General features: G+C 37.8%; 1 protein-coding gene across 6 annotated transcripts in view; it reads right to left on the bottom strand.

Moving 5' to 3' along the window:
- Nucleotides 1–20,317, bottom strand: part of ATG5 (autophagy related 5) — a 73,756-nt gene that overhangs the window by 17,468 nt on the left and 35,971 nt on the right. For 4 of the 6 annotated variants that reach the window (XM_069011046.1, XM_069011048.1, XM_069011050.1 and 1 more), the window contains one exon: nucleotides 9,831–9,948. In XM_069011046.1, coding sequence (XP_068867147.1) covers nucleotides 9,831–9,948 — 118 coding nt within the window. Of the gene's footprint in view, nucleotides 1–8,932; nucleotides 9,444–9,830; nucleotides 9,949–20,317 lie in introns of those variants that run through there. The other 2 variants (XM_069011049.1, XM_069011051.1) reach the window with 1 other exon arrangement.

The following is a 20,317-nucleotide window of genomic DNA, read 5'->3' as shown; positions in this document are numbered from 1 at the left end:
TAAAATAAAAAAGCCATCTGTCATGAGCTTAGATTCAAAACTACATGATGCACAGCCTATGAGAAGCAAACCTATAGGATCTTTGACTGTTGGCTGGAAAGGATACTTGTACAATTTCAAGAGTGTAAAATGGTGAATGAGAAGGGGGACACTAGACAACTTTATTCTGACTTCCCTGAGTAACTAACCAGGAACTGGTCATCTTAGGGGACAAATTAGAACCAAGAGAAACTGGGAAATCGAAGAATGCTGATAGAGAGGCACAGTCCCTAGGTGTCAAAATATTTTAGATTTTCATATCCAGTGATACAAAAAATTGTTGGAAAACTCTGGGAAACTGGAGTAGAAGTCTAGATAATAGAACACCACAGGACAAGAAGACAGAAAGCAAAAAGAAAAAACTAACATAGAAGTGACTACTGACTAATTACTACCCCGGAGAACTAGATCTATTCCTGTTAGGAAATCAGCCAAGGTCTGAAAATCAACAAAATTAATTAAATAAATTACAGTGAGCTTAGTCAAAGAAGTAGGAAAGTTTGTTTAAGAGGATGCAAAAGCAGATACTAAAAGAGTAACAAAGACAACAAGAGCTATCTATTACTAGAACAGATGATGAAGGAACATGAGCTGGAAAAAGAAGAGACATTGACAGAAAATGAGTCAATGCAAGTTGAAAAAAAAAAACTGAAAAATAAGTACCCCTCTTTCCTGATGCTGCAATTAGGATCAAATATAATGGAACACCCCAAAACCTAACTGACCAGCTTGCCTCAGATTCAAGTATGAACAACTAGGGAGAAGCAGATATAAAATCCACGTGTACACACACTCCTCTAACAGAGGATGATCACAACTAAAAACTAAACACAATTTGCTATGTTCAAAGCACAGAACTTACAAAGTTTTACCTTAAAAGACTGAAAACTGAAATGAAATTGCCCATCTTCCAGTAAGGATTTCCAGTAACTCTAGATGGTCAGAAATAGTAGTCCGTGAACATCAAGCTAAGTATATCTATATAACTACACAACTCCCAGATTTGATTTCAATTATATGCAGCCTTTAGACAAACTGAATTAAACAATAATTATGGAAATACAGCAAATAAAAAATATACTCATACACAATATAGGTTTATCCATAGCAAAATTTCAGACTGAGGTGACTTTAATTTATGAACTGCTGCATAACTGATAAAATACAATTTATTACTGCAGTATCTAAATATAAAAATATAACATGCCTTAAAGAAAGATTAAAGCAGGCCACAATTCAGAGGAAGTGATTACTGGATTAGTTTGAAAATACTGATTTTAATATTTATTAAACATGACAAGAAGGACTTCACTGCTTCTTAAACTTTATGTCAACACAGGAAAATCAGAACAAAGCAAATAACTGGAACAAATGAAATGTATCAATATTCAGTGGAAGGTGATGACCTGGTCTTACTGTTTCTGTTGCCCCATAACCACAACCACTGCCTATGAAGCAGCTAAATAGGAAAAAAAGAAAAATTATTCAGCTAATGAGCAAACAGCCAATTCAACACATTTACTGTCTAAATACTCATTTAGACACAAAATTAGAGAGGGTTATATTAGATCAGTTCTAACCTAGCCTTCTGGAAGAAAGTACTGTACAGTACTGCAGCAGGAGCAATGCAAGGTGAAATAAATGCATCTTCCTTGAAGGGTCTCTGAACATTTTATTACTCTTGAAGATGTTTCTAGCACCTAAAGCAGGCCTACAAGAGAACTGGAGAAGGACTTTTTACAAGGGCATGTGGTGATAGGACAAGGGGAATGGTTTTAAACTGAAAGAGGGCAGGTTTAAATTCGGTATTAGGAATAAATTCCTTACTCAGCTATAATTATAGCTGTAATTTATAATTATATAAAGAATAATATATAATTTATATAATTTATAATTATATAAAGAATCTATTCCTTACTCCCTGTCTCAGGTGGAGATAGCAGCACAGGTTGTGCAGAGAAGCTGTGGCTGTCCCATCCCTGGCAGTGTTCGAGGCCAGGTTGGATGGAGCCTTGAGCAACCTGGTCTAGTGGAAGATGTCCCTGCCCATGGCAGCAGGGTTGGAACCAGATGAATTTTAAGACCCCTTCCAACCCAAACCATTCTATGATTCTGTGTTTGCTACTAACACAGACAGCCATTCTCATTGCTGCTTTAGAAAAACAGGGTATTCTTCACAGTCAAGATAATTAATGTAATTGCCAATAGTTTTAAGAACTACACTGGCGTCTTGGTGCTTGCTCTAATTCCAAGTACCGCTTTTCTTTACACTTTCTGATCATTACTACTAATGTATAAAATGCTTCATACACATTTTGACAAATGAGTTCCCAACTACTGTGCACTCTGCTCCAACTCCACTGCAGTGATTGAGGACAAGAGAAGACAAAGCCAACACTCCTCGCAATCTGAGGAGTTAAAGGATTGACTCTAAACAGAAGCCACTCTTTGCTTTGGTATAACAATGCCCATGACAAAAAGCCTTTTGTCCACCAGTTTTTCTCTGATTAACAGTTTAAGGAGATAAAACTATTTAGCAACCCAGAAAGGTGGGCATTGTACAGAATTCATTAAGCAAAATAAAATATTCACATATACTTTTTAAAAAAAAAATATATATAATTGAATAAAAGACCAGTTTGAGGAGAGACAGGAAAGTATGGGTTGAGAGAATAGCAGTACAAGTTTTCATTTTTTACAGCAACTTCAACAAACAATAAAAGCCTTGAATAAATAGTTTCATAAGTTAATTTAAATAAAATGCAGTTTTATTTAAAACAGTTAGCTAAACAGTTACCCACAGTCTGTAACAGTCCAAAATAATATTGACACAGCATTTTACAAAGACCATTTTCACAATCAATCTTTTAATGTCATTATTTAACCTGTTCTTTTGACAATGCTCCTTACGCTGTGCTTCCAACAGTTGGTAATCAATGCATATATTCAATCCACGTATATATAAATACATTTTTTCATTGAAACATTTTTCTCAGCACAGTTAAAAGGAAGACTTAATTATATCCATGTTTCCTAAAGCAAAGGCATATAGACACTGTGGGTGGTTCTTGAAACCCTTCCCTCCCTCTTCTTGTGGTGGTCCCTAAGAATCTGGCAGCAGGAACAGCTCACATAATACGGCTACAAATGCTGAGTCTGAAAACCTTATATTCTCAGTGTTCCCACGGCACAAAGCTCAAGCTCAGTTACGGATGTCACCACAGACAAGCAACCACCACAGTTACCACGAAGCTTCCAGTTGAATGAAAAGTCATTGGAAAAGAGAAAATCATAGAGGAAAAAGGAAAAAAAAAAAGTGAACAGATGGAGAAAAACAGAAAGAAAGAAAGAAGTTCATATTGATTATGTTGCACTGAAGAAAAGATGAAGTTAATGTCACCAGTGAATTAATTCACTAAAGAGAGAGGTTAAATACAGCTTGGAAAAATATCTAAATGACTTTGACAAGAAGAGTAAAAAGATGAAAAACCACCTGCTTCTCCAGTATCTATTATACCTTTAAGCATATCTTTGATGAGATACTACTTTCATCCCCTTTGTTTAGAAAAATTAAGTAAATCTAAACTTTGATAACTGAATAGCCTAAAAATCCAGATGTGAAAAAGTTTTTCATAATTTTCTAATATACCTTTGATAATGTATTCTGTTTTGTTACAATATTATTTTAATGCCTCCACCGGAATAAAGTGTAGATTAAGACAAAACATACAAGTTTACAAGAAAAATATTAGAAGATACTAAATAATGTCTAAAGAGGGCAATTTTTAATGTCTGACTACAATCTATTTTTCCTTCAGAAACCATTTTAACAAGAGTTTCCTTTAGAAAGAGACTGAATTATCATCATTTTAGAGATCACAAACTGAAGTCAAAGTGATATTATGCCCAGAAATATTCATCCTTTGGAGGGTGGGACAGAAGGATAGTTATGAGAGGCCTAAAATTTACTTCAGAAAGTGCCTGGGGTTTGCACACTCAATGGCCCAGAGCTCTCACTGATTCCAAGTACAAGCAAGCAAACTGTTCAGCAGAACATTCATGCTGATCACTGGATTTTTCTGATGCTCCTCTCTATAAAATGTGTGCATTTGTGACACTCAGCTTACCTGCAATCACATATGAATGAATTCTCCAGGAAAAAAGAATTAAATTCAGCTCCCAAAGGCAGCATTCAGCTGTCTAAATTATAATACTTCCTGAAGCACATTAATTCTTGATTTAGCCTTTCAAGAATCAGGACTGTGATTTTTCACTACACACACCTGACACTAAAACATGCCCAGTCTGGGCAGAAAGACAATAGTCTCACAGAAGACAAAGAGAGATGAGAGGCAGAGAGTGATTATAAGATGAATGGTGCTAAGGAAATTACAATTGTATAGGCAGTCTACAGCTCTGACACCATCTAAACTTCAAGTATTCAACTTCAAATGGAGACAACTGCTTTAGAAGTACAACCTTTATGTGTAGTATCCCAGGTTTCCAAAACATGCTTGCAAATTAAACTCTCCTACGCTGGTATCTCCTCTGTATTTTGAGCTGATGGAACATCTTTGACAGAGGAAGCTTGTTAAATTCTCAGTGATCCAGCATCAGAGAGAAAATGATTTTATTGAATGGGTTTCATGGAGATTTCAGTAGCACAGATGTACTGTGGTTCTGTAGTCTCAGGAGTTTAGTCTATTTGACGGAAAAGGGTGATGCTTTTCCTTGTTATGGCTGCTAACATTTCTACAGGCAAAACTCAAAAGTGGCACTAAGCAGTCTGGAGAGTTAGTTGGTTTTTTAACAGCTCAAAGCTGCATTAGAGCATGAACATTTAATATGGGGCACGTTACATTTGAATAATTAATGAGTGGATTTAGTCAAGCAAGAGAATAATCAAATTCACTTACTGGCTAAGTTGAATAATCAGTGAACAGAGTATGACGACCTCTAGCAGTAAAGCCTAAACCAACATTGTCCTTTCCTGTCCATGATCCTTAGCAGTAAGAATCACTGCTGTCATGGGCATCCATCTTTTCAGGTCAGTTTCCTTTATGTCTGAACCTTTCTCTATCATCCCTCTGTTTTGATCTAATTCTGCTTCTTCCTTTTTTTCTTTCCATGTTGCCACGCCTAAATTTCTACTTTGTATTCCTGACTGGGGTACAGCAAACCCTGAACAGGCTGTCCTCAGTCCTTTATCTGACTATCCCCAGCTCCACCTGAACACCTCTTCACTTGCATCTTGTCAGCACAAACTGCCCTTCTTTTCAACTTTTGAGTCAATTTGCTCCTCCAAATCCCTTCTTCGAATCCCTTGGCCAGCAGGGTATCTACTCACCATTCCTTCACAGATGTGCAAACTCTGTGCATGTCCCACAAGCAACACACTTCTTTTCCTCCCTCATCCTTTTATCATCTCCTACCCCACTTCCTCTGTCCAGGTGTTCGTATTTATAACAACAGGTTTTGACTTTTGCCCCAGTCTCTTTCATTCTGCCACATTGTTTATAGTCGCTCTCCCCATCACATTTAATGACTCCCAGATCTGTCATTTTCTTCCACATTACTTGTTCAGTCAGTCTGCCTCCCCCCTCCACTGGCTCTATGTATCAGTCTAATCCCACACCTCCTGAGGAGCCCACATTATTTTCTGCATTTAGCTCAGACAGTTTTCCTTCTCTTAAGTACCAGAAGGGGAGGAGAACACTCACAATACAAGAGGAACAACTGAGTGACACTACAATACAAAGCTGCATTACAGGAGAAAATGTGCTGAGTTTTGGATAGCTCACACCCATGTGAGGGACCAGATTTATTAAACTGTTAAGTTTGTGAGTTGCTCAGTAAAAACTGGGCCAAATTTAAGCAGATGTATACAGGAATAGACAAGCATATTCCAACACTCCAAAACCCACCAAATTTCACATCCCTCCTTGCAAGTATAAGAATAGTACCTACTTTAGTTTCTCTTCTTCCAACTTTTTTTTTGTCCAAGTTGAGTTTTTTAGCTTTTAACAGAAACTAAGCAAGCAATTAGCACAGCATATTTCTGTTCTACTATTAAAGACTGGTGCTTTTGTTGACATCTGAAAAGAAGGCCACTGATGGGAAGCATCATCACTGGTATTCAGATAGGATTGCATTACATTCACACTTTTAATAAGGGCAGTAACTAGCACATTCACCATCTGCAGCTTTGGCAAATCCACATAAGAATTATCATCCCCGGATGATAATCCTGGAATAACTTGTGCATAAATGCTTTTGACTTTCTTTCATCTAATTTGTGCTCAACTGCCTTCCAAGTTAAAATGCATCCATCCTTTCCATTGATTTTTTTTAAACTCCCTCTGTACATTTTCATTAGGGTCTGTAGGACACTGACAGTTAAGTACTTAAAGATGGTTAAACTGGTGCTAACATTCATGTATCTATGGGTATCTCCTTTATCTTTTGGACAGTTAGTGGAAAGCATTACTTAAAATAATGCTCCAAAATTTATAGTAGCTTTATGAAAAATGGACACATGGTTAGCAACATTCCATATTTTTCTTACCTTTTGTTATTTTTGGAAAATGTTCCCATGTGTTAACAAGTATTAAAAGGGTAAAAAAATACTTTGATATTTCAGTGGATTTCTAAAATCACAGTATGTGAAGAAATCCATGACAACTGTTTAATTTTGAATCAAGCGGCTTCTGTGTACAACAGAATTGTACAGATTTTTATACTGATTTCAAATTTAGTGCTTCCCTGTCAAAAGATGCTGATACTATGTTGGGGTCCCTCCCCCGCCCCGGTAGCCCTGAGGGAGGCACGGGGTTTCCCTGCCCCTGCTCAGCCTCGTTCCCCATGGGTTGGTTTGTGTTCCCCTGCGCGGGCAAAGCAGCTCGGGTGCTGACTGTGAGAGTCCCTCAGCAGAGCCCGGCCATGCGGCTGGGGAAATAAACATCTCTGAAACATCTAGCAAGAATCCGTCCGTATATATTTCTTTTCCACGGGACTCCTGGTTTGATATAGGCGTGTTGCAGTATCCCCACTGCAACATAATGGTGGAGAATTGAGGCCAGAACGATCCCCGATCCCTAAGCGACTTTGTGTGAGTAAACCCTGGAAACTTTGGATTCTTCTTCTTGTTTTGCTATTCCATATCTAAACTATGGAGGAACCGTGGGAAGATTCTTGGCTTTCAGAGCCTCATATGGACATTTATCTTAAACTTAAAATGATTCTTGAACAACGATTTGTAAATTTTAGCTTGATTCAAGCTCAGAAAGAACTGAAACACTTCCTGGCATGGTTGTTTAAGGACTTTTTCTATGTTTCTTGGGATTTAATTCTTACCAAGAGCTTTTGGAAGACCGTTTGGACCCAGTTAATATTTGAGTCAAAATATATGCCGATGGAAGAATATTTTCGTGAATATTATTTAATTACCGAGACTGTTGAGCAATGTCAGCTGTGTTCTGGCGAAGGGAAGCCTGGCTCAGGGACCGTGCGACCCAGGCCACGTGCACCGAGCGCTCTGCGAGCAGCAGCGAGACGGTTCCCGTGCGCGGGCGGAGCCACGCGGGCCGCAGTGTCGGTGGTGGAGCGAGACGCGGCAGGAGCGGCGCGGCCCCGGCAGTGCCCGCCCGGCCCCGCGCAGCGCGTGGTGGAGCGAGCCCCGTGAGCGCCCGAACGAGAGGGGCGGCGCGCGGGCGGCGGCTGGCGGCGGAGCGGAGCCGTGCCCAGCCGAAACGCGTGCTGGAGCGGGGCACGGGGGGGTCATCACTCGGGGGCCTGGCCGAGATGCAGCGCCTGGCAGTGGCAACGCAGCTGCGACCAGAGGAGGCGACGCACGGAGAACGGAGCAGCGCGGCCCGGCCCGCGTGGCCCCGAACGCGACTCCGGGAAAAGCGCACCGATAATTCCAACACGGGAGCGACCGAAAGAGAGAGCAAAGACACAGCGAGACAGAAAACAGCAGCCACTCGGAAAAAGGAAAAGACCATGGTAGCTAAGATCTTAGGGACAGTGAAATGGTATAATGTTAAACAAAATTATGGTTTTATAACAAGATGTGATAACCAGCAAGACATATTCGTGCATAGAACTGCTATTAAAAAGAATAACCCTGAAAAATGCATCCCAAGCTTGGGAGATGGAGAGGTGGTGGAATTCAAAATCATACAAGGTAGAAAAGGGTTACAAGCATCGCAGGTCACTGGGCCTGATGGTGTTCCTGTAAAAGGCAGTATATATGCAAAAAATCGTAGTCATGTTAGACAATATCTCCATTGTAAACCCCCCCTACAGTCTCCCTTTCCTAATCCCACCTTTCCCTTCTACCCTATGTCCTATTACCTCCAGTGTATTCCCAATCCGTTTTTTCATCCATGGTTTCCCTCACAAAACCCTGCCTTTGCCAATTGTTTCCCCAAAAATCCTTTTCCAATGCCGAGTGGGGGATGAAAAGGGGGAGGAAAGAAATTGAACCCTCTCCTGCCTCAGTTTCCCAACAGGCATGTCCAGAGAGTTCTGTCTCCCTTCTGTCAGCCCTAAGATGTTCCACAGAATCTGTTTGGACATTTAAAGACTCAGGAGGGTGGCTTGTTTTGTTTTGAAACTGTTCTTGTTATGTTTATCCAATTGTCTTCATTCTCCTTTTATTAAAATAAAACGGGTGAGATGTTGGGGTCCCTCCCCCCGCCCCGGTAGCCCTGAGGGAGGCACGGGGTTTCCCTGCCCCTGCTCAGCCTCGTTCCCCATTGGTTGGTTTGTGTTCCCCTGCGCGGGCAAAGCAGCTCGGGTCGGACTGTAAGAGTCTCTCGGCAGAGCCCGGCCATGCGGCTGGGGAAATAAACATCTCTGAAACATCTAGCAAGAATCCATCCGTATATATTTCTTTTCCACGGGACTCCTGGTTTGATATAGGCGTGTTGCAGTATCCCCACTGCAACAATACTACACCAGTAAATTCTGTGCCAAGATCTTCTCCAGAATATCACACATTTCTCCAAAGTTCCTCATTTACAGCTAAGACAACAGCAAGAACAAGATGAAAAACCTTTCGCATTAAATGATTTTGATCTTAATTTGCAGAGTACATAACTGTTACATTTATCCCCCCTAAAATGTATATCACAGTTCCAACACATGTAAGCTTTGAGACTAAAATGACATCAAAAAATGCTTATTTTCTTAAGAGCAGATCAGCAAATGCTATTGTATGAAATAATACGCTACATTAATTGGTCACACAATACCACTTTGTAATCATACAAAAACTATTACATACTTGTAAAAATCTCTTTCTGGTACATTTTAAAAGGCTGGACTTCAAGAAGGGAAAAAAGCATTCTGAAAACATCTTCAATTTTTATCAGTTTTGGAGTTTTACATATAAAAAGTTTCTGGAATACAAAATTAAAGGTAACTTAAAACCTGCTGACACTTTCAGAATTTTTTTTTTTAAGTGCAGAAAATAACATGTGAATGTTTTTATTATGACCAACATAATGGCAAAAGAGTACAGGAATTTTAGAATAGAACTTCTAGCAATTAATTCTTCAGGAGTGACTAAGGACTCAATCTTATCCTCTTGAAACCATGCAGATGATGCAGGGCACACTAAAGAGCCAGGAATTAATGAAATCTGAAACTCTGGCACTGACAATTAGTTCTACCTTCAAAATACCAAAAAAAACCAAAACAAAAACCAAACAAACAAACACCAAAAAACCCAACTGATCAACAGAAAAAGAATTATCTTATTGGACAAAAAGTTATTTCTGCAGTACCTTCAGGGGTGATAGCACTAGGACACACATCTTTTAGCAGGTCTCCCAAAGTATGCAACTGTCCTCCTGAAGCAATTGGTCGAAATAGCTTCTGTATAAAAGGTCTCTCTGTTGTTGCCTGTTTTAATAAAAAACAATCAAAACCAACAATTTAAGGACCATGCAAATATGTAGTATTAGCATTTGAGACAGGTAGATACTAGGACAGACCTAAAGGTTGCAGCAAAAGAAACATCAGGTATTTCTGCATTCTCCCCTTCTCCCATCCGCCCTCCTCTTGCATTTCATTCATATAATGAAATGCAGGTAAGTTTTTGCTTATTAACAATTACAAGTAAGCCATCACTCCAGAAAAACTGTGAAGATCATTTACAGACAGTGTCATGGATATAAGAGTGTGAATTTTTTTTTTGAAGCCCCAAACCTCTGTTATGGGAATATAACCTGCTTTTAAAAACCACTTGAATATATCCTTAACTTAAAAAAACCAAGAAGGGAGCACAAACTTAGGAGTTCAACACATCCCTATATATTTTGCCAAGTCAAAGCAATACTGTACCCTTACAGCTCAACAGGTGATTTCCTCCCAGTAGATTTTATATTGAAAATTTCAAACTATTTAGGTGCAAAAACACTACAACTTAGACAAAAAAGTCTTGTGCTTTGACAGGCAACCTAGAACCTTCTGCCTACTTAAGGCATCAGTCATATGTAAAGAACATATATGGCCCACTTCTGCTGCAGATATGCAAAGGAATTCAGAATGATTTCAACTATGCATCCTTCAGTTTAAAGCCATTCCCCTTTTCCTAGGGCCACATGCCCTTGTAAAAAGTCCCTCTCCAGCTCTCTTGTAGGCCACCTTTAGGTACTGGAAGGTCTCTTGGGAGCATTCTCTCCTCCAGGCTGATCAAGCCAAATTCCTTATTCCCCATATGCATTACCATAGTTTCCAGGAGGATTTGCTCCATGACTTCTGCTGGGCACCAAGATAAGACTGACTAGCCTGTAGTTCTCCAGGTCTTCCTTATTTCCCTTTTTAAAAAATGGGGTTACATTTCAGTAGGAACTTCACTGGACTGCCACAACTTCTCAAATATGGATGGTGGTTTAGCCACCTCATCTGCCACTTTCCTCAAGATTTGTGGGGATGACTCTCATCCAGTCCCACAGACTTGTGCACCTTCAGGTTCCTTAGGTGTTCTTGGACCTGGTCTTCTAGAATGGGCACTTCTTCGTTTTCCCCCTCCCTGCCTTCTCCCTTTTGTGACTTGGGCAGTGTGGCTGGAATACTTGCTGGCGAAGACTGAGGCAAAAAAGACACTGAACACCTCCATGTTCTGGGTAAACAGGTCTCCCATTTCCTTCTGGAGAGGGTCCACAATTTTTCTAGTCTTCCTTTTATCCCTGACATTCCTATAGAAGCTCCTCTTGTTGCCCTTAATGTCCCTGGCCAGATTTAATTCTATGAGATCTTTAACGCTTATTTAAGAACTGTGGTTATGGTAATTAAAAATAGAAACAAAACAACATCAAGAGGTATTTCATCTCCCAGAGGAGGTTTGCAACAAGCAGATCAAGAATGACAATACAACTGTCACTCACTCACAGGCAGGCAGTGAGTCTTTGCCTAAGAGTGGTACACTACCTCAGAAGTAATTCCAGGGCAGTACAGTGCAGAAGTGTTGACACACAGCTACTTGTTACTTCTTGCTAATAGTCTTCAAATATGGAAAAATAGTATTTTCCCAGTTTTTCTTATGAAGACTGATCAGAAGTAGTCTCCTAGCTGCTGTAGTCAATTCTCTATGTCCTCAGGGAAGCAAATGTGGATATCAACAGTGCTAGTCAAATATGTGAAAATTTCAAAGATGATGGGAGGCACACAGCCAGCAGGATCCATCCACCTCAGACAGACCACAGAAGTGAACTCTGACATATTATGTTGAAGAAATGTACATGCAAAACTTAAAAAAAAAAAGACAAAAAAAAAGGATAAACCCCCTAAAACACTGTTTTAGTCAAAACAATTTTGTAACAAGTTTAGTTTTTAAAAATAATTGGATATTCACAGAAGTCCAGTCATAACTCCCAAGTGTTTAACGTCTGAAGTAGCAGAAGTGGAAATAAACAGAAGTATATGCAGGCAAAGATTGTTATCATCAGACTTTTAAGATAAGAATTTCCCAAGTGTGTACTGCAGTTTCTCATTATTTATTAATAAATTATGGTCAATTTTTTCCGTAGTTATAATAATTTAATGCCAAGAGGAAAAGGCCAAAGTTGTTTTTTCTCAAGTCTCCCACATAGTTGCTGACTGCTGCAAACAATATCCTTAGCTGCTATCACGAAACATTACAGAAAATGAATTCAATTTTGCATTTTAAGTGTTAAGCAACACAGATGTGGTAAAGTAAATAAAAATCACTGGTCTTCATCAATGTTAAAATGACAGAAGTAACTGCATGTTGTTTATACAACGACTGTGATTCACAAATCTAATCCTACAGGCAGAGTATTAACCCAACATGCTTACACACTTCTTCCCTCACATGCAGCAGAGGCTTTATGCATTAAAAGAATCAAAAGAAAAGTCCCGTCCTACATTCCACAACGTTTACAGGATAACTCTTCAAAGTATCTCAGCCATACAGGAGCATATATAGTTTTCGAAAAATCTTGCCACCACCCTTTTTCAAGTATAGTAATATAAGACCAACTTAACTACAACTTTCTACTCTATTCCCATCCCTGCAAGTGTCCTGGCCAGGCTGAATGGAGCTTTGAGAAACCTGGTTTGGGGCAAGATGTCCCTGCCTGTAGCAGGTGGGCTGGACCAGGTGACCTTTGGAAGGTCCCTTCTGACTCAAACTATTCTATGATTCTATTTACTACAACAAGACATGAAGGAACAGCCACCATGAATAACTGCTTATATAATATTGTGGTTTGTGCAATATTTGCTTAATCAATCATGAGAAAAAACACTACCTGTAATTTAACCCATAAACCCACAGCATAACTGATGATTTTAAATAATCTACATCAGATCTAAAGCAAACATTCATACGATGGCTGTCATTTTGCCTAATAAATAATCATAGCTTCAACAGAATGTAGCACTTTTAAAATTATTTTATTTTACAGTGTAGCCTCCATGTAGCTGTGAGCTGTTCAAAAGATTCCGGATGCATTTGCAGGATACAACAGGTGAAAGCCAATCAGTAATTGCCAACCTCTACAGAGCAAATGCCTTCAAGTACATGAGCACATGCAGACAATCATTCAGCCAAAAAATTGCAGTGCATTTCACACTGATCATATCCACAATTTAGTATCAAATTACTGAATTTATATGAAAGCAAATCTTCATCTCTGAATTAACAAATTTTCTAGAAAGTTTGATTTCACTGCAACTGCAGTTTCTCAATCTTCTCTACTACCACAAACCTGATGATTTGCAGAACAAATGAAGACTTTACTCCTTTTAAAGAAAGTTTAAACCTTAACAATGATAGGAAAGTGACAGTGAAAACAAATTACACCACAGTGAGAAAGGTTAAAGTTACCTATTCAGGTATACTGACATTGAGGAGAGTTACAGGTGACAGCAAGTTTTAAGTGGCACTTTAAGGCAGTGTAAAGCCTCACAGGATCAGAGACAAGCTATACAGTTACATACTGTGCTAAGAATTGTAACTCCTCCTTCCCTATCATCCTGGCAAAAAAAAAAAAAAAAAGGAGCTGTCAGCTTGCCTGGTCCTTTTCAGAATCAACACAACATCAAACACTGCATGAAATCCACAATTTAATTAGTCAGATATTTATACAGGATGCATCTTAAAATGAAAAACATAACTCATGAACCACTGGGTTTTAATCTGGAAAAATCAGTTACCAGTGTTTTCATCAAGAGGATGGGATTTGGATTTTCTGCCTAAACACTCAGCTGCTCCTCAATATTCAAACAAATGAAAGTTACCATACATACTGAACTCACAAAGTAAAAAAAAATGTCTTGCAATCCCCACATGTGTATAAGCTGGCAACCTAAAACCATAAAAGTTGCGACTTCCCTATACATTCTATCATATTTTCAGTAACTTGCCAAATTCATAATCTGTGCAGCTTTATACTAGAAAAAGCTCTCTTAATTTCATAGAGCCATTTTGTTTAAACTCATTTAAACTCAACCAAGAAGCTTTAGAAGTAAGAGTTTGCATAATGATGCAAGTTATTTTATATAAAAAAGAAATAACAGGAAAATTAACTAGTGCCTGAAAATAAAATGATGCAAATATTTGCTCAAAAATATTTTTCCATACATTTTAGATGTCTTCTTTCTAGTTTGTAGAAATGTTTTCAATAAAAAAATCTCAATGCACAATGTAAAAGTGACTAACTGAAAAGTTGTTGAGTTGCTGTAGTCACAGAACCATCACACCACCATGCCTCTCCAAAAGCAAGATACTGCAAATCCGCATCCGAAATACTGGTCTTTCACTGGTGCTGAAAGGCTGGGGTTTTGCTGGTGTTTCAGGATGGGTATCTTTGACTTTTTTTTGCTTAATAATAGACCAGACTCATTGAGTATTTAATTGTGGAGAAGACACAACTATGCTTCTGGATGGGAGTTGATGGTTTTTGTTGTTTGGTTTCTTTCCTCTTAAAAAAACTTTAAAAAATAAATTTCCATCTCTTTCATAAAGGTGATTTTCAGCTTAACAAGCTAAAGTACACACAAAAATGATCTCGTTTTATCTATTTGAAATCTGTCAGCTTTCAAATTTCATTAGTATTTTTTGAGCTTCTATTACAAGAGGCATAAAACACGACAATGTGATATGCCTTTATCCTGTAATCATTGCTCCTCTCCTTCAAATCTTCCAAGCAATAGAGGGCTTCTCCCAGACAACCCACTGCTTTATTCTATACCTTTGATAATTTTTCTATTTCACTTACTCTTTAAGACATTAGGACTGGAACAACATTCCAAAAAAACCAAAAAGACTATTTCTAGCATTTCTTTAGTCTCTGCAAAGTTCATCAAGAAGATGCTCTAGTTATGACTTTGTGTGCTTTGAATAAGCCTGGCACTGCTTTTGTTAGAATTCAAAGTTTTGAACTGCTTACCTGCAACACCACATCCATGTTCAGAGAACAAAGTACAACTCAATGTAAAACAGAATTAATTAAATTTTTTTAATAAGAGAACCAAGTAATGCTTTTATATGTCCAACATGTAACTAAAACTCGTAAGACAAAAAGAAGAATACACATTCTCAACACACCTACCCAGAATTACCACAAAAATTGAGTCACTGACAGGATGTACTGTGGGTTGCAGGACTAGTTGTACAATCAACAAATGTGTTAAATCAAATTATCTGGTTTTCCCATATTACATTTTAAATTTCTCTAATAAATTAGACATTTTCAGTGGCTGTAAAAGTTACAATATATGCCTGAGTTTAACCTATGGAAAAAAAAAAAAGAATTCTGTCACCTTTTTTTGAGTTGGTATCAGAATTTCTGCAGTTATGTTGCAAAAAAGATGCTTTGGTTTCCTCATTACATTGAAGGTTTTTATCATGATGGACAGGAATTTTACACTCCCTAATATTTTTAAGAGGCTAGAAACAACAACAACAACAACAACAACAACAAAAGATTCAACAGGCTACACTTTATACATTTAATTACATTAACTCCAGTCACCTAAATTAGTAGTGCAGAAGTTTATCACTAGTTTGAAGCTGAAGATAATTCTATGAATAGATGCACATATGCTTTAATATGGTCATGCTAAATGTGTATTTGGTTACTTCTTTAAAACTCCTTAGATGGGGAGGTAATCGTCGTATCAATCACAAATACCAAGGAAATCACAACATCAAGTAAAGTGAAAAATCTCTTATTCTTGAAAGCACTCCTAACAGTATTACACAAGCTAGAATGCCTTTAGGTGGTGCTGAACATTAATGATCACTGGTTTAAAAGCAAGATGAATTATGTGTTTTTTTGGTGGAAGCTTTAACAGACCTCAACAATGGCCCCCCTAACATGTGGCAAGTATTACGCCAAGAATTGATGCAAGTAATAATGTTAAAATTATCTAGTATCTTAGCCAAGACTGTAGTCAAATTAAAGCCACAACTAGAATTATAAACACATCTGGAATAAGGTTAAAATTTTATGTAGTAGGGCTTATTATAGTTATGTCTAGACAATAATATTGAACCATTTTTGATCATGAATGGTTAAGGACTGTTCTCCTAATCATTCATGGACAATAACTCGTGTCTTCCTTGATGCCTTTCATTGAAGAGAGCACACTTATGAAACAACTTCAGTTCTATCCTAACTTTGTACACAACTAACAGTAGTTTAGCATTATTATAAACCTACAGAGAAATATGGCAACTATTTCAGTTAATTCTCCCTTACATTGTTGAGGGCAATTACTTGCTCATCTTTAAAAAGATTAAAGAACCATTTAAAATATCACCCTTTGTCATATTATTTAAACTGGCAGAGAATGCTTCCTTACAATCATTTAGAAAAAACTTTATGTAATAGCAACAAAATGAGTAATTAGAACCATGTAAAACATTTGAAAGTTAAAGTCCTACCACATGTTTTACTTATCTGAAAAAGATATGTGTAGTTAGAAAGCAACCCTTAACAAACTGATTAAAAATTTAATGGGCTGAGCACATTGTGACACTTCAGAATATTCTAAAGACATTGCTTCAGTTTCTGTAACTCCTTGTAAAGATGCATCATGTTGTCCACATTGATTTTGCACTCACAGTATTTTCTGATGTTCAGACAGATAGACACATTGATGAGAACTCCCCATCCCCAAATATTTTCTTCTCTAGGCTGAACAGTCCCAGTCCTGCAGCCTTTTTTTCTCCTGTCACATTAGATTCAGCCCAATCACCTCAGTGGCACTTTACTGTACTCTCATCCCATAGCTTCATGTCTCTCTTGAACTGGAGAGCCCAAAACTGGATTCCAGGTGTGGTCTCACCAGTGACAAGTAGACTGGAGGGATCCTGTCCCTCCAGCTGCTGACAACTCTCATCCTACAGCAGCCCAGGATACAATTTACCTTCCTTGTCATAGGTCCCACTGCTAAGGTCCTGTTATAACTTGTGGGTCATTCTTAACAAGAGTATGTATTGCCAAAAGTTCCAATTCCATACAAAAAATTGCGAAAGGACCACTCAATATGCTTAACAAGCATGTCTGACCACATTCTGGCTGGTGCCTGGTCTTTCAAACGATCTATCAAATTTTCTTGTGCAGGGGAAGTATTCTCTGAACAACTGAATTTGCATTATTTAATGTCAGGTGAACTGGACAGATCCTAGAAGCAGAAGAAGGTCAACACTTGAGACACAGAGCAGACAACAGGCAACCATCATATAGCCAGAAATAGCAGAGACTAAATACAAAAAACAGCTTCAAGAGGCAGTTTTGTTGAGCCCTGAGAAGACAAACACACCTACAATAAAAGCATGGCCTCGAAGTATTACATTTCCTTCCCAGGAAAGAATTTGTATTTTTAACTGGTAAAATATCAACATATCTGAAGAGTCAGAGACAACAAATCAATAGTGCACTTCACAGCTGCAGCATTTTATGTGCACATGCAGACCTAAGGCTCACTTAACAAATGAGCAATTGAGTACTGACTACCTATGAAGCAAACAACTTTAGAAATGGATTTACATCCACAAAAGCAAACACTACATTGCTTGCTTAAGAGCAGTGAAGAATACAATACTTCATAAACCACTTTCAAGCTACTTCAAAACCATTAAATCCAATATTTCTCTGTAGTTTTCTACAGTAATGATTAACTAGAAAGAACTCCTATAATCAAGGGCAGCAAAATTTCAAAAATTTGTTTGCTAATTCATATTGTACTTCTAAAGTATGGTGTCATATCCCACTCCTCATAGGTTTGTTCCATTCCACATTTACCTGTAGGGAATTTGCTTTCAGTCTTCTGGAAAGTGCAAATAGAAGTCTTGGTACTTTCCAAAAAACAGAAACTTTCTCTATTTCCTAATCCTCAATTCTGTGCAAAAGTTAACCTGCTTTATTCACCTATTTTATTTAAAAATAAGTAAAGGTGGCATACTGTTATTGATAAGTCAAAACAAGTACTGGCTGTGGCTTTCATCTATGCAGAGTTTTGCATCAGCATCGTAGACTAGCTAGGCTTAGTTCTATAGGCATTGCTTATACTGCACAGCCACAGAAATAACCCTTGAAGATGACATTCCTCATCTCTCTGAAGGAAAAATTCCCTATCAGCTTTTTCCCTTTTTCTAAGTAAAGCAGCTCACCAACTACTTTTTTTTTTTTTTTTAATCTTGCTATTACATCAGAGTACAAGAGCCAATCTCTGAGGAATACAGCTCCACATTAAGCTTCAGGTAGGCAAAGTCCCTTTTGCCACAACATAAGAACCTGCCCACATTACAAAGTATGTGGTGAAAGTGGCAAATCAGATTGTGTTGACTAAAGCAAGTGAAATGGAAAACTAAAGTGATCACCTTTAATGATCAGAGGAAAAGCAGCAATATACTAAAGAGCAATGCATTTAAATTATAAGATCGATGAGTAACTGTACACAGACCCATCTCGACTGAATTACTGCATCACAGCCTCTCAATCTATTGATATTCTTAAGAATGAAGATTCAAGGTTGAGGTAAAAAGTGCAGTTTTTTTTTTTAATTGCATGCATACACTTACTTTCCTAACAAATTTAGGATGATATATAAATCTACAAGAGTACCACTTTAATGAAACAGTTTAGGGAGCCACAAGAATTCAAATCTCAGGGTTTAAATTCAACTTGTTGCAAGAACACTAACCCAAACTTATTTACACCAAACTCCATTATCATAAGACAATCCAAAGAAAAGACAACAATTGAAGAATCTTATACAGTACCAATTGGTTAAAAAAGTAACTACTCATTTGTAATTGGGGGTGCATAAGAGGTAAGATTAAGGTATTTTCAAATTGGCAACCGACTTTTTTTTCCCCACACAAAGTGTTCATTATTTCATTGTAAGTCAAGATGTACTTTAACTTAAAAAAAAAATCTACAAAACTGTTTACACAAAGTTAAGTTAGTAACTAGTAGGATTATATTGGTTTTTCATATAATTAGATTCTTCTGAGATCTACAAGTAACTTAAGTATTGCAAAGATAAAAAAAGGATTTAAAAAAAAAATACTACCCATTTTTTCCCCAATATGCAGAATCGAGTATATCCTAATTTTTTTTAAACTAGATATAATGTAACTCAGAACACCTCAACAAACTGCTTCTCATACAAGCAAAACTACTTCATTCATTGTGTAGAAGCTACATCTACACTCAACTCTGAAGAATTACTGTACCTCCTAGTGACAAGCCTGAACTAGCTTAAAACCATCCAGCTTGGTAACAGCTCAACCACAGCAGGGAATCAACCTCAATCGAGGTTTTACAGCTCCATCTCCTCTGCATCTCCTTCCCTGAGCACTGTACAACTTTTACAATAGCTTTGAACTAGGCAGATTGACAGTTTTACAGACAACTTGGGCATATTTATGGAAACTTTAGTCACATTTTGACAATGAATACAGTTTATCATCTCAGAATTTTTCTTTGAAACTCTGATTGACAGCTCCCATCCTGTACCAAGATTCTTAAAGGCACAAGGCTGATCTTGCACATGGGTTCCTTAAGTCTTCTAAGAGAGCTGCACGAGCCCTCCTTAATATAGAATATGTAAGAAAAGTCATCTTTAGCAGCACTGGTTTGAGCCAGCTCATTTCATTGAGCACTGAGATGCATTAAGAAAAGCTTATGCAATTATGGAACCTCTGGTGCAATGTGGTGACAGTGACCTTCAACTCAAGGTGACAACTAGTCACATTACTATTACTTTCAGCACAGAACAAACAACCCAGTTCAGAAAACAAGTACATAAGGATCACACTGCTCCAGTGCAATATGTGATAGAAGGGTTTCTTTCTTTTTTTCCCCAAACATGAGGCACTAGGAAAAGTATTACCTGACAAAGCTTTTAAACTTTCTTATTCATAGAGCTTTGATTTTGAAGTAATTTAAAACTGGTGAAAGTGTGCTACTGTTTCTTTAGTACCGAACCATCAATTATTAGAATAAATCAGAGTCCATTTGTTTATCTTCAGCACAGAAATTCAGCTGAGCCCAGTTCTGTTACACAAATCAGCATTTCACATGATTTTCCTATTCGCTCAAACTTCTTCCTTGTAAAAGAAAGTTCTTAAGAAACAAAATGTCTATTTTCAGCAGGTCCTTTATTAAAACATCATTTTCAATAAATAAGAAAAAAAATAAGGCATTGCACAGACATCTGTTCAAGAGCATTCTACACTAGCCAACAAAATGCTGAAACTTGCTGTGTTGTGTTGCCCTCTTCAGGTTGA

The sequence above is a fragment of the Aphelocoma coerulescens genome, chromosome 3 (assembly GCF_041296385.1).
Source record: "Aphelocoma coerulescens isolate FSJ_1873_10779 chromosome 3, UR_Acoe_1.0, whole genome shotgun sequence".
Taxonomy (NCBI): Eukaryota; Metazoa; Chordata; class Aves; order Passeriformes; family Corvidae; genus Aphelocoma; species Aphelocoma coerulescens.
Note: the sequence above shows the minus strand (reverse complement) of the source record. Positions and strands in the feature narration are given on the sequence as shown.